Consider the following 13,576-nt stretch of genomic DNA (forward strand, 5'->3'; position numbering starts at 1 on the left):
GCCAGGGCACTCTACCCAGGGGGACAGCTTGAGGCTCTGTCTCAAAAAAAAAAAAAAAAAAAAATATATATATGCATATGTGTGTATATCACCATCACATATGCAGACATACACATATATGGATGTGTTATACATTTTCACCTTTTACTTTCATTTTTTTCCAGCTTTATTGAGGTATAATAACAAATAAAAATTGTATATATTCAAGGCATCGATTGTATATATTCAAGAAAAACATAACGACTTGATATATGTACACATCATGAAAGGACTACCACAATCAAGTTCATTAACATCCACCACCTCACATAGTTTTTTTGTGTGTGTGTAGTGACAACACTTACAATCTACTCCTTGAGCAAAATTTCAAAGTATATGCAATACGATATTGTTAACTACAGTCACGATGCTGTACGTTCCATTCCCAGAACTTACTCACCTTACAACTGAAGGTCTGTACCCTTTGACCCACACCCTCATTCATACATAACTTGTAAACCATCCTTAAAATTTCCTCCACCACAGATACACATATTTTTAAAACATATTCCTCCCTGAAGAAGAAGACACAGAATTAAATTTTTAATTTAGTTTGAATTATTTGCACTTAGTTCTTTGTCCCCAGTTGTACTGTGTTCGTTTGTGCTGGTGAAACAACATGTGCTTTAATTAGCAAATATCTGTAAATAATTTACTTGCTTTTCAAATACAGCAGAACAATGGAGTCAGTTTTCACATACGTTTATGGAGCATGTATCCTGAGTCCGAGGCCAGGCTCTCCCATTGTTCAGTAACAATATCAAGCTGCCTCGCTCTTGCTGCCCTCCTTGGTGGAAGGTGGGGGTCAGGAGAGGGGTAGAAGAAACTCAAGTTCCAGTAGCAACGTCCCATTTCACAAGGCCCCTGAACGCAAGCGTGCGAGATTGTCCAGTCCAATCTAAAACAAACTCTTGTGATTTCTAACCCTGGAACCTTCCCCAAGGAACGTGGAAGTGTGCCAAGGGCACAGGGCATTGGAGTAATGGCTGCAGGACCAAGGTGCTCTTTTGACCCACTCACCTCTCAACCCCAGATAGCGTGAGCAGAAAAACATGAGGCACAATGTATGAGGTCTATGAATCATGGAACTTCATCTAGACTCTGCAGGGTTAAAACTGGGCGCCGCGCGTGCAGTGCAAAGAAAGATGTTAAATCAAATGAGAATGACTGCTCCAGGACTGGAGGCACTATTATTTTGAATAAGATTGAAAAGGCCAGAAAAAGCAATTCAAAAACATTTCAATTATGTATTTCCCAGAACTACATCTTTGAGCAACTAATGCAAATGTTACCACTACAATAAAACTTCTTCTCACATATAAAACAGGTCGGACAGCATATCCTTTATATATCATGTGCATATTTTTGACTATTAATAAAAAATTCAAAATCTATGTATGCTTTACTCTCCTCAGCAATACAGTAATTATGATTAAGGGACAAGCAGCACAAAAAGAGCCAATTTATCTTACTCGTGCTCAGGAATACTATTGTGTAACTAAGCAACTAAAGACAAAATATGGTCTAATTAATTCACTCCTATGCTTATTTAAAAGACACAATTAGAACATTTTTATTTTCCAGCTTGCACAGTAGCTCAACATGCTTGAGGGTGTAGAAAGCAAAGCCCATTATTCTCAAAGACAAGAGTTTAATGTTTAGTGCCACTGATCGGGCTTAGAACTCAACTGTGGGGAGGAGGGGGTGTTTCACAGCAGGGCCCGCTCGGAGGCAGAAGAAAGGAAAGGTGTGGGGAGAGATGTTTATGGGGTCACCGGATTGACTAGCAACATGGCCTCCGCTACCTGTTTTTCTTCCTGGGGTGTGAGAATGGAGATGAGACTGTGAACCTGATGGTCATATGCCAAGGACATGAGCCACTGTGCATCTATTTATACAGCCACAAAGATCCTACAGAAAATTCACATAATTAAACCAGCCATCCTCGTCTGCGTGATAAATGTCAAATATCCATCTTTAACGCTGCTAACAGTGCATCTGATTTTAAAAGCAGAATTAATTTACGCAAGTGTGTGAGGGAGATTGATGCCATTAGCATGATTCTAAAGCACCCTTTCAATAATCATCATCTGCGTGTTTGAAATGTGTTGTCAATAGTGAATCTCACAGTACAGGGTAAGAGTGACACACTCAGGGCTAAGGCCCAGGTTCTAATCTTCCAGCAAATGGATCACAGCGTGGCTGGGAAAAAAAAAAAATTATTGTGCGAGGGCACAGGAGCAGATTCTTCAAGAAATGCAGGAATCCATGACCACATCTCTGAGAGGCAAATGAATCCTTAAGCCAACAATCGATAAATTTGTTTTAAATTTCTTTAAAAGCCAAGCTGATGGGCAATCACTAGCTACAATATTATTCTGAGTAGAAGATGGCAAATATCCAACTACACTGGCTATAAAAAATGACAAGTGAATGCATTTGATTTGAGCAATTATATTCTGGATATTGGTTAAAACTAGACTTTGATAAATGAGCTTGAGTCATATATCACTAGATGCCACTTTAAACAATGCTATGCATTATTAATAATTAATAATGAAGTATTTACATGTGCGGACTCTTGTATTTTTACAAAAATAACATTTCCTTAGTATGTGCCTGACAGTCTAAATGTCAAGAAAGGTTTTAATTGCTTAGGTTTTTTAAGTCATTATCGAAACGGTGGTCTAGTTAAGACCATGAGCCTGAAAAATGTGCTGTCTCATGTGTGAACCACCGTGCAACACACAGGTGAGAAGTGACTCTCCTTCCCTGAAGCCTAGTCTTTCTGCAGGTTGCCACCCCAAAGCCCTCACTTTGAAGACTGGAAAAGTACCCAGAAAAATAGAGATGTTAGCTCTAGCCTGATCATTCAGTCCCAAATATTTGTTCACATCTTTGGCGAGTGCTCCTAAAAAAAACCCCACTTCCTATGTTTTCACATCACGCATTGCAACATGACTGTGGATTCTAAAGAGAGAGAAAAAGTACGAGATGGGGTCATGGATCTGGCACACACATGAGTGACCCTCTGCCCGAAAAATTGGACCAAGCTTAAAGCAGGTAGGCAGTGCCCAAGAAGGCATTTTAGTGATGTGGTTCAGTCATTCAATAAATACTCACTGAGTAACAATGAATATTGTGGGGGACCAGATGTGAAGAAGGCATAGCACCATGAAGGGGCATAGGGTGGGCTGACAAGGCCAAGGAAATTCTTTGCTTACAAGTAACTACAATACAAGGCACCATGGGGAAAGTACATGAGGGGTTAAAACAACCATTGGAGACACACTGTTATTCAGACTGTATCCCCAGGGACTAAAACAGGATCCAGCACATGGTAGGTACTCTATATGTGTCCAATGAGTGAGAATTTAAAGATGAAGACATTTTCAGGCTGTAAATAAACAGTGGTCTTAGTTAATCTTAACTTCACCTAAGGAGCCAGATGGAAAGAGTCTATCTATGGAGGCAGTTAGCTCCTCCAGGGCAGAGGCCATTCTTCTATCTTCTATTCTCTGTACCCGAGCGCCAAGCACTTAGTAGGTCTTCAATCGACATCTGAGGAACTGAATGAATTCCTTTTCCAGAAACATTACAATTGTGAGCCTTCCTCTGAACGCATATGACATGTATTATCAGTGCAATTTAGCTATGTGTTATATAGTTACGTCTTGTCGTTTTTACATTTTTCAAACATGTTGATTACATCTCCCTATCAAGATTGATAAACGTCTTGAGAAAAAGGGTCAAATCACAAACTGTTCTATCTCTTCACAAACTGACTCAGGCTCTCGCGCTTAACGATTAGTTTTAGATCAACTCAAAATAGACAATACCAACTTTGGCTAGAGTTTGGATCTTTACCACATACAATATCATTTAGTATGTATTTCACTCGTTCGTTCTCAAACTTTAACATCCTCAACTGAATGTTGAAATAGAATTTTGGATGTTAATGCATAATATTAAATTATTTCATACATTACTGGATCTTGCTCAAAACTCAAGGAAAGGGAAACAGGTATATATACACAATCATGGATCTTATTTCAGATCAACCCCATAAGCCAGAAGTCAGCAAACTTTTTCCATAAAGAGCCAGATAGTAAAAATTTCCATTTTGCCAGTGATATGGTAATTGTCAAACCTACTCAACTCTGCTGTTATAGCCTAAGACCAGCTGTAAACAATGCATAAACAAATGAGCGTGGTTACATTCCAATTAAACTTTATTTACAAAAACAGGCAGTGGGCCAGATTTGGCCCTGAGGCCTTAGTTGGCTGAACCCTGTCTTAGACTAAAAAATCCTCTCCACATAAGTATTTAGTCCTTATCCTAGTTCTATAAAGCCTTCCAAGTGAAGAGCAAAGATTTTCCTTTTCCTAGCTTAAGATGATTACTAAAAAGAAATGATAAATTATGATGACTGCAACCCTCATTCAAACAGCTCACAAGTAGAGGTACTATGCTATATTCCAGGCTCTTTTATTATTATCCCTCATTTTCTCAGCAGCGTAGAGGTCATTAAATTCATTTTACAGATGAAAAGACTGAGGCTCAGAAATAAAAACAGTAACTGTCCAGAGTCAGTGTGGTCATTTTAAGAGGTCTCAGGAATCTCTAAAAATATCAGTTTATGAATACACAGACCAAGACTGAGGAACTATCTAAAGAGAAGAACGAGGCCAATCCAGCACATTCTAGATTCCAGATTGTGTCTGCCCTAACTCCAGACATAATCAAATCAGGTAATCTTTTAAAAAATCCTGCCGATCCAGTTTATACTATACTTAAGTAGTAAAACATAAATTCTTAAGGAGCCTTTCATTTCGATGACAACTAAACTCAACATAGAAATGAAAGAGCCTGATTTGGGGAAACCTAGATTGCCACTTGTTCTAACAAACTAACCTTAGTGCCACACTCCCACAAAGAGAACGGTTTGTTCTTCAGCAAGGTCTACTACAGTGGTCTCAAACTGCAACGAGAACAATTATATTAATGATACCAAGAGTCAACTATTACTGAATATCCACTATGTGCCAACTTCAGTTGTATGCCCTTTGCATGTATTAAATCACTTAACCCGTCAAATAATCCTAGGAAGTAAGCATTGAACTTCCATTTTACAGATGAGAAAACAGAGGCCAGAGAGTTTAGAACTTGCCCATGATTGCACAACTACAGTCAGACTGTTTAAATGTTTAAAATTTGGACACAATCCCAGAGATTCTGGTTGAGTTGATTTCAATAGGGTCCCCAGAATATGCATTTGTAACAATTTTTAAGTGAATGGTAAGGTTGGTGATAGCCAAATCACTTTTAGAAATCCTTAATGCGTACTAGGATCTGTAACACCCATGTATGGTTGCTCTTAACTCCCTGACACCAGTAATTTAGCAACTACATTCATGGCTGCAAGTGACCCGCAAATCTTACTATAAAACCCAAGCCATGACCGGTCAGGTTGAAATCCAAGCCCACATATCCACCTATTTTAAGAGGACATATTGCCAATAGATTAAGCACTTGGCAATATGAAAATAAATGTAATCAGAAGAATCCCAGTAACAGAAACTATTAACCCACCTACTTTGCCATTTTCCTCCTCTAAAGAGCTACTGGCTGAATTGTGGCAATTGTAGGTAATTACTAAAGACACTTAACTTCTTGCACATAGCCCTTGCTAGTTATTCACTTTCATGGTAATTTAAGACAGTATTAGGATTAGGTCCAAGAATCTCCACATAGACATAGAAGTTATTATGTTTTGGTTTTGTTTATATTTAATTAATTATTATTATTATTATTTTTGAGATACAGTCTCACTTTATTGCCCTTGGTAGAGTACTGTGGCATCACAGCTCACAGCAATCTCCAACTCCTAGGCTGAAGCAATTCTCCTGCCTCAGCCTCCCGAGTAGCTGGGACTATAGGCACCTGCCAGAACACCTGGCTATTTTTCTGCTGCAGTTTGGCTAGGGCCGGGTTCGAACCCACCCTTGGCATATGGGGCCAGTGCCCTACCCACTGAGTCACAGGCACCGCCATGTTTTGGTTTTGTTTATAAAGGTAAGAATATCTAGAATTATAATCTTAACTCCTTTCTAATTATTTGAGCACCTTACAGTATATGAAGCATTTTTGTCCATATAATGCCTCGTGATCTTCACAACAATCCACAGTCATCCTTCCTATGTTCCCACTTTGCAGCTGAAGAAATTGAGTTGCAAAATATTTATGATTATTCAAGTTCAAACAGTAACTTACAGAATGAAAATGTGACTCTTTCTGGAATGCTATTCCTAAAACCAGCTGTTCACACTGGAAATATATAAAGACAGCAGTGTTTATAACCGTGTAAATCATCACCATCATTATTAAAATTTAATAATAAATTGCCCGTGATTAGTAGTAACTATGAAAATACAACTTGTTACATACCACTGGCCTGTATTAGCTGAACTTTATAGAGTACGAATGGTTTTGCTATTTAAATGTCCCATGACCTTTGGCAAAGCTGATTGACTAGTCACAGTTCTGAAATATATGAGGAATTGAACACATTAGTACATGTTTTCATGCTTTTAGAACAGTGGTTCCTAACCTTCCTAATTTCGCGATCCTTTAATACAGTTCCTCATATTGTGGTGATCCCGAACCATAAAATTATTTTCTACAAAATAATATTAATATATTATTTTCTACAAAATAATAATAATTATTTTCTTTGAAAATAATTTTATGGTTGGGGGTCACCACAACATGAGGAACTGTATTAAAGGGTCGTGGCAATAGGAAGGTTGAGGACCACTATTTTAGAATATGATATGTATCAAACTGATATGTATGAACTGTATTAAAGGGTGGCAATAGAAGGTTGAGAACCACTATTTTAGAATATGATATGATGCATTTAGGCTCTGGTTTCAAGGGTATGTTTCATCTGGTACAGGGGGTGGGAGGAACAACCTTAAGGTCTAAAAAGGATGTCTGGATTCTAGCCTATTGTCCCTCGACTAACTATATAATCTTTCTATGATCCCATCTGTAAAGTGGGTATACAAGGTCCTGCATTATACAACCTCATAAAAGGATCAAGGAGGAAATATTTCCCCAAAAAAGTCCTCTGCAAATCATAGCAAACCACACAGGGACGCTATTCCTATTCTTGCACAATGATCATTTTTCTGCTTTTAGAACTGACGTCTTCATATTTCAAGAAATCATATGAAGGCAGAATGATTTCCTTAAACCAGAAAAAGCATACTGAGTCCTGGCTGTCCTTCTGAAATGGATGCTGATGTCAGCTCAATCAAGAAATTATTAACCTCCATTTGGTTACTTAAAATAAACTGTACTGGCTGATTTAACGTGCTGAACATTTTCTCCAAATAACAGTGCATCTCTCCAAGAAACCTTTCTCTTTCAGTTACGAATTACAAATGGCAAATACATCATTCAAACTATTTAAAATCAATAATAAAAATCATTTAAACATATATAAACAAGTTAATGGAGTAAGTGAAAATAAAGCAAATTTCTTAATGAGAGGGCCCTGTTGCCCCCTCTAGGTGTCAGCAGTAAATGCTGGTTTCTGTAGGCTCTCCTCCCGAGGAGACTGCTGCTGCTATTCTGCTAATGAATGACTAACTTAGGCCAGGGGGGAAATGACATCACCAGGGTGGAAAACGATCTGCACTGGGAAACTTTCTACCTGCTTTACATCTGTCATAATTATTTTGCACAATGCAGCCTGCATTTGCATAATTCTGAGGCGTGTCATTATCTCAATTGAAAATTGTTTTAATATGGCTGAATAATTCACAATGACATCAGCCAAAATCCTAATGAAATATACAAGTATAATCATACAGCTAATTACCAGCCGTGTTAGCATTAAAAAACAAATCATGCATAATATTAGACGATGTATATGCAGCTGAAGATTATAAATAGAGCCATCTCCCCCCTACCACCAACCCCCTAGAGTTTACTTTTAAATAGCAAGATTAATTTTCTCAGGTATGGCTCACATAGCAGTGACGAAATGCACAGATCATTACAATGGTTCGCTCTCAATTCTCCGTAATGAACAATTAAAAAGAAATCATGTATTTAAAAATAAATTCATTCACTGTCAACATTTCTAGCAGATGCACCCTTTGGCAAATATATTAATAGCTTTTATTCTTAAGTCAAAATTCACTATTTAATTACAACAACAGAAATTAAAACTGAACCAAGTGGGGTCAACCTGGGGTCTTTAAAAATACTCTAATTTTAATTCAAAAAAAAAAAAAGGAGTGACCACAAAATATCCCATAAAACACTGAATAATTTCCTCCTGGGTTTAGTCAGAAGTCTATTAGGCACCAGCTCTTTTCTGGATATTTAATCCTTCCCTTTTCCAGATCACAGGCCATGTTGAAGTAATAAATTTGAAAAGCAAATAATAAGAAATCAGGAAGGGGAGGGAGAGGAAGACAGCTGCGCAGGAAAGTTGGGTCGGGGGAGGGGGTCGAGCCAGACCTTGGGAGGGGGAAAGAGCTCAACCTGTTGGTAGGTTGCAGGATTTTTCACAGTATTTCCAAACATCACCTTAGTAAAACTGCAGGCGGACGTCGGGAAATGAGAACGTTTAAAAACCAAAGCTGACCGGGGAGGGCGGAGGCGGGGGGGTGTGGGGGCGCTGTGCGGGGGAGATGGGAGGGGCTTATTTCTGAAAAGGCAGAATCCAGGGCGAACATTTTGACGAACTCCAGTAATTAACAGGCATAGAGCACTGATCGGTAATTCGATCCTGGGGAGAGGGAGTGACCCCGCGATGCCAAAAGTACAATCAACTCCAGCAGACCTAGCAATTCTGGAAGGACTGGCAGCTCGGAGCCCCAGGATGAGTTAAACGGGAAACCATTCATTTAACAAAAAGATCCTCACACCTACCTCGAAAGCTCGAGAGCCTGGCAGAGAGCTAGCTGCCCTCAAAAGTCTCAGTTTGATTACCCTACTCTCGCTTTGGCAACACAAAGCCTTGCCAGGCGGTCGTGCGCCCTCCCTCCCCTCCGCTCCATGGGCACAGACGCCCGAAATAGTTCCCCCGATAGGTACCACGGCGCTGAGGTCGGTCAGCTGACGAGGGGAGCCCGCAGAACTGCGGTCACACATGAAATGACAGAGCTGAAGGGAGGCGGCCGCCGCGGCGCCCAGGCGCCCAGTGACAGCGGGCTCACCTCCGGCATCCTCCCGGGAGCGCGGCGAGCGCCCCCGCGGCCGCCCAGAAACGTGCCGGGAGGCTCGGTCCCTCCACGCCCTCCCTGGGAGCGCTGTCTGGGCACCCAGGGCGCCAGACCCGCAGGGCCAGGGGGCGAGCACACACCCCTCTGCCCTGCCCTCCCCCTCCCCCGTCCCACACACCCCCAAAGATCGCGAAGGAAGACGTCCACTTTGCGTAGAGTAATTGGAAACTAGAACATCAAATGGCTCGGGGGGGGGGGGGGAGGAGTGGGCGAGAGATAGTTGTTAATGCTTAACGTGTTTGTGCCGGTTACACCACCGCTTTGAAATCCGCCCGGGCAGATCTGCAAGTTATTTGAATGTATTATTCCAGTACCTGTCATTTATCACTTTATTCAACACGTCTTTGCCAACTCAATAGCTTTTGATCTCATTCTGCCTCCATTTCGTAATTTCCGCCCTCTTAAACATATCAAATACTTACTAAAAAAAAACATGAACAATATCGAAACCCACCGAAAGAAATCCACCCAGTCCCGACCGAACCAGACAAGAAGGTAAATTTTCAAAAGGCAAAAAAATTATAAAAAGCATGTGATGTTCAAGAGGCAGTAGCAGAAGAGCGAATTATCTGACACACACACACACACACACACACACACACACAAGCACCCTTTAACAAAACCCTTCTCGAACAAGTTATTTGATCTTGACTAAAATCAGCAGTTGGATCCTCTTTGTAAAGCTGACAGCCAAACTCTGACAATGGCAAAATACTCGAGCCCCAGCTAGTGGCGCTACCCCTTTAAAAAAGGAGTCGATCCTGCTCGCCTGCAGAAGTGAATACAGTATTTTCAAGCTTGCCCTGTAATAAGCATTACTCGGGGAGGGGGATAATAAAGAAAGAAGAGAGGGAGAAATAGGTTTACCACCTCGCCATGGTCGCTATTTCTGCCCTGGGGAGTGTCTTCTGGGAGGAAATAAAGTTTAGAGCTGGATAAAAGTTGCCGGCTGGTCCTCTCTTCCCACAACAGCTGGAGCTCCGCTATGCAAATCGGATCCTTTGGCGTACATCTTACAAAGAAAAAGTCGCCAAGGGACAAAATTCTTGGTTTGCCTTCAAGGTGGAATTGAAAAGCCTTGTAGAAAATGTAAGGTCCGTGCAAGCCACACGGTGAGCCGACCCACTGCAGGGGGGAAAAAAGCACCAAATAAATAATGTAACCATCGGAGCACAAACATCTATTCCCAGACACATTTACAGACAGACATCCACACTCTTAATACAGACGACCCAACAGATATAACGCTGGGTGAAAAAATAATAGCGCCCACAAATTTTCTGCCTCCCTCAAAAAAAAAAAAAAAAAATTCCGGGGCCCCCCACCGCCACTTCTCCCCACCTCCCCATCTGAGGCGGTAAAATTACATTATGTATGTATGATCAGTGCAGGGATTTTTTTAAACAATAAAAATAATTTGGGGAGATGCAGAGGGTAAAAGTTTGGTGAAAAGTTTGTGGGGGGTGTGGGTGGGTGCAGAGGTGTGGGTAAGTTGGGGGGCTGGGGGGGTGCCGGGGGGTGCCGGGATCGGAGGAGCGGAGGAGAGCGAAATACCTGGAGTGAGTTGGGCTCCATCTCGACGTTCTGAATTGATTGAACTCAACATTCTCTCCAAACTTGTTGGCTTGAATGGATTGCATCAGGTCCTGGCAGGGAAAAACATTCTCTGCCTTCAGCTGGCGTAATGTCTCAATATAAAACTGAGCTCTTGGCTCCCCTTTGGCACCAAAATGATTGAAAATATGTCCTAATATTTCTCTGACGACTCAATTTTAAGCTCCTTTAAAAACTATGTGGGTTTCCGTCCAAATATGGGTTGATCAAATTCATAATCAGGAGAAAGTCTCCATACGATCTCGGCGGGAAGAGGATGGATCAAGGCAAGAAACCCGTGAGAAGATTTGTAAAAATAAAATCCACCATTAAATTGCGTGGAGATGCAATCTCTCTCTTTCTAACCATCCCTGTCTAGGGGTGTCGTCTGATGAGATTTTTGGAGGAGACGAGGACTGGTAAGCTCCGCTGTGCATCTGACAGGACCTGCTTGTATATGTCTAATATAAAGAACATTTCCTGCAGAGATTCCGGGGCGCTGCTCCTCTTTCTAATGCTCCTTAGCAGATTTGCTGTTATTAGACATGTAGATTTGTTTGATAGTTAAATTACGCTTCCTCACTGCCATGTTTTCGAGAACTAATCTGTTAAATTATCTTTTGATGCCTATTTACATGGAAGGGAAAAGTGGGTTATCGATTATATAAACATATAAATATTAATGCGTTTGTTCGCTTCGCAAAAAAATACTCAGCCAAAAAAAAAAAAAAAAAAGAATAGAAAGACAAGTGAGCAGTGCACACACATCTCAGGATTTTGCAAACAATATTGAACGGACAGCAACGGCATTTAGGGACTGGAACAATAAACGATGCATGATAAATCAATAAATGCGAGCAGTGAGTCTGCTCAGAATATGAATTCGGGCTCCGGGTTCTGCGTGTGCATTCTTTAATTTTGAAGTATATACACTAGTACGTGTTTACAATGCTGATGGACGCCAAGGGCGCTCTCAAATGATAATGTGTTTATATAACCCAGCGCTACAGGAATAATATACCAACTCCCGCCCCACCCCCACCCCCTCCCCCGCCAAAAAAGGGAGGGGAGCTTCCTCAATAATAGTTTGAAACTGAAAAAATCCATTTGCAAACTAGTTAAATACAACCAGAAATTAAGCTGTTGAAAACCAGGGGCATGAACCGTAAGACAATAAAGGCTTTAAATGTGTATATTTATTGTTCTGGAGCCCTGGAGCATTGCGAGGTTTGCATGCACGGCTATTATGCAAACACAGAGAAACTTAAGAGCTACAGAACAAGGAACAGGCAGAGACTGCAAAGCCCTCGCTCGCTCCGACCCAGCTGCCGGTCCTCCGCCAGGCTAGATTGCATTTTCGCAGTGTTGATGTAAAATGGTGTACTCGCTTCCCCCACGTTCCCCCACCCCCTTCCCCGCTCTCCTCCCACTCCTTCCAGCACACTCCCCCCCCGCCCTGATTTTATTATATTGGCACCAATCTTTCCGAAGTGGGTCTGGCATGCTAAAAAAGTAAACATGTACTATATGGGGAATAAGGTCTGTATAGTATGACAGTTGAAACTTGATCTGTGATAAAATTACAGGATGTTGAAATTACTAGTAAGCTATTTTTAACGCTTTCGCAACGTTTCACCTCTAGTCACAGCATCTAGTTGAAACAGGATTACTTTAATGAAAATTATATTCACATGGTTGAAGTTAATACACCCGGCAGAGCACAAATGCCTCATATTCAGTGACTTGAGGTGGAAAGACCCTCTGTGTGTATTTTAATGTCTTTTTATAACGTCTGAGTCCGCTGCAGTAAGAATTAGGGCACTTAACATTATCTAAACCACATTTTTGATTCAGAACATGGGGAAGTAATAAAAGGCAAGATCTATCTCGTCTCTATACACACAGAGATAAACGAAAGAAAATGGCAGATCCTCCAATTACAATAAGTAATAAAAGTCCATGCCAAAAAAACTGGTATTCTGAAAGCTGTCGAAAAGTATTTTAATAATTTAAAGTAGTATCACAACTCTGCACCATGGAGCACTCCAGTGTAACAATTTGCAGTCTCCTATCTTTTGCATTAGCCAAATTATGACTTGTACATCACTCTTTAATTATCTTCCTTGAAATTTCATCTGATCTTCCTATTTTATAAACATGAGTTACAAAGAGAAATTAGAGCTCTCTACTGCTTTCTCTCTCTTTTTAACTTTATGATGTATACTGCAGACATTTGATTAGAATAACCCATTTTGTTCATTTTTAACATATGGATTTGACTGAGGGACATATTACATATTTTTTTTTAAATACATGAGCTACCCCTAAGGCTCCTGTTAGTCTCTGTCCTGTTAGTGTAAATATATACATCCAGTTCAAGAAATCCTATATTAAAAACTTGAGTTGCAGTATTTTGACAAGATGGTATTTGAGATCAACTCTGAGTCAGTTTCCTGTATGACCAATGCAGCAGCATTTATTCAGGAAACCTCAACAGAATGCCTGGGGGTATCCCTCAATTGTATAATAAATCTCTCTCTTTAAAAATACACAGCCCTTTGGAGCATCTAAGCAAACTTCTGCTTTGGTGTTATAAGTATTTAAGTGTCTGTAATGAACTTCATCTAATTAGAAAGCCTTT

General features: G+C 40.6%; 1 protein-coding gene across 1 annotated transcript in view; it reads right to left on the minus strand.

Moving 5' to 3' along the window:
• The window catches only part of ARID5B (AT-rich interaction domain 5B), a 183,264-nt gene extending 171,890 nt beyond the window's left edge, over positions 1–11,374 (minus strand). Inside the window, exons 1-2 of the mRNA XM_003783633.3 lie at positions 10,897–11,374; positions 10,213–10,467 (exon numbers count right to left, since the gene is read on the minus strand). Coding sequence (XP_003783681.1) covers positions 10,213–10,467; positions 10,897–10,917 — 276 coding nt within the window. The 5' untranslated portion in view covers positions 10,918–11,374. The remainder of the gene's footprint in view (positions 1–10,212; positions 10,468–10,896) is intronic.
• Positions 11,375–13,576: the final 2,202 nt, after the last annotated feature.

This window comes from Otolemur garnettii, unplaced genomic scaffold (assembly GCF_000181295.1).
Source record: "Otolemur garnettii isolate 467f Iridium unplaced genomic scaffold, OtoGar3 scaffold00008, whole genome shotgun sequence".
Lineage (NCBI taxonomy): Eukaryota > Metazoa > Chordata > Mammalia > Primates > Galagidae > Otolemur > Otolemur garnettii.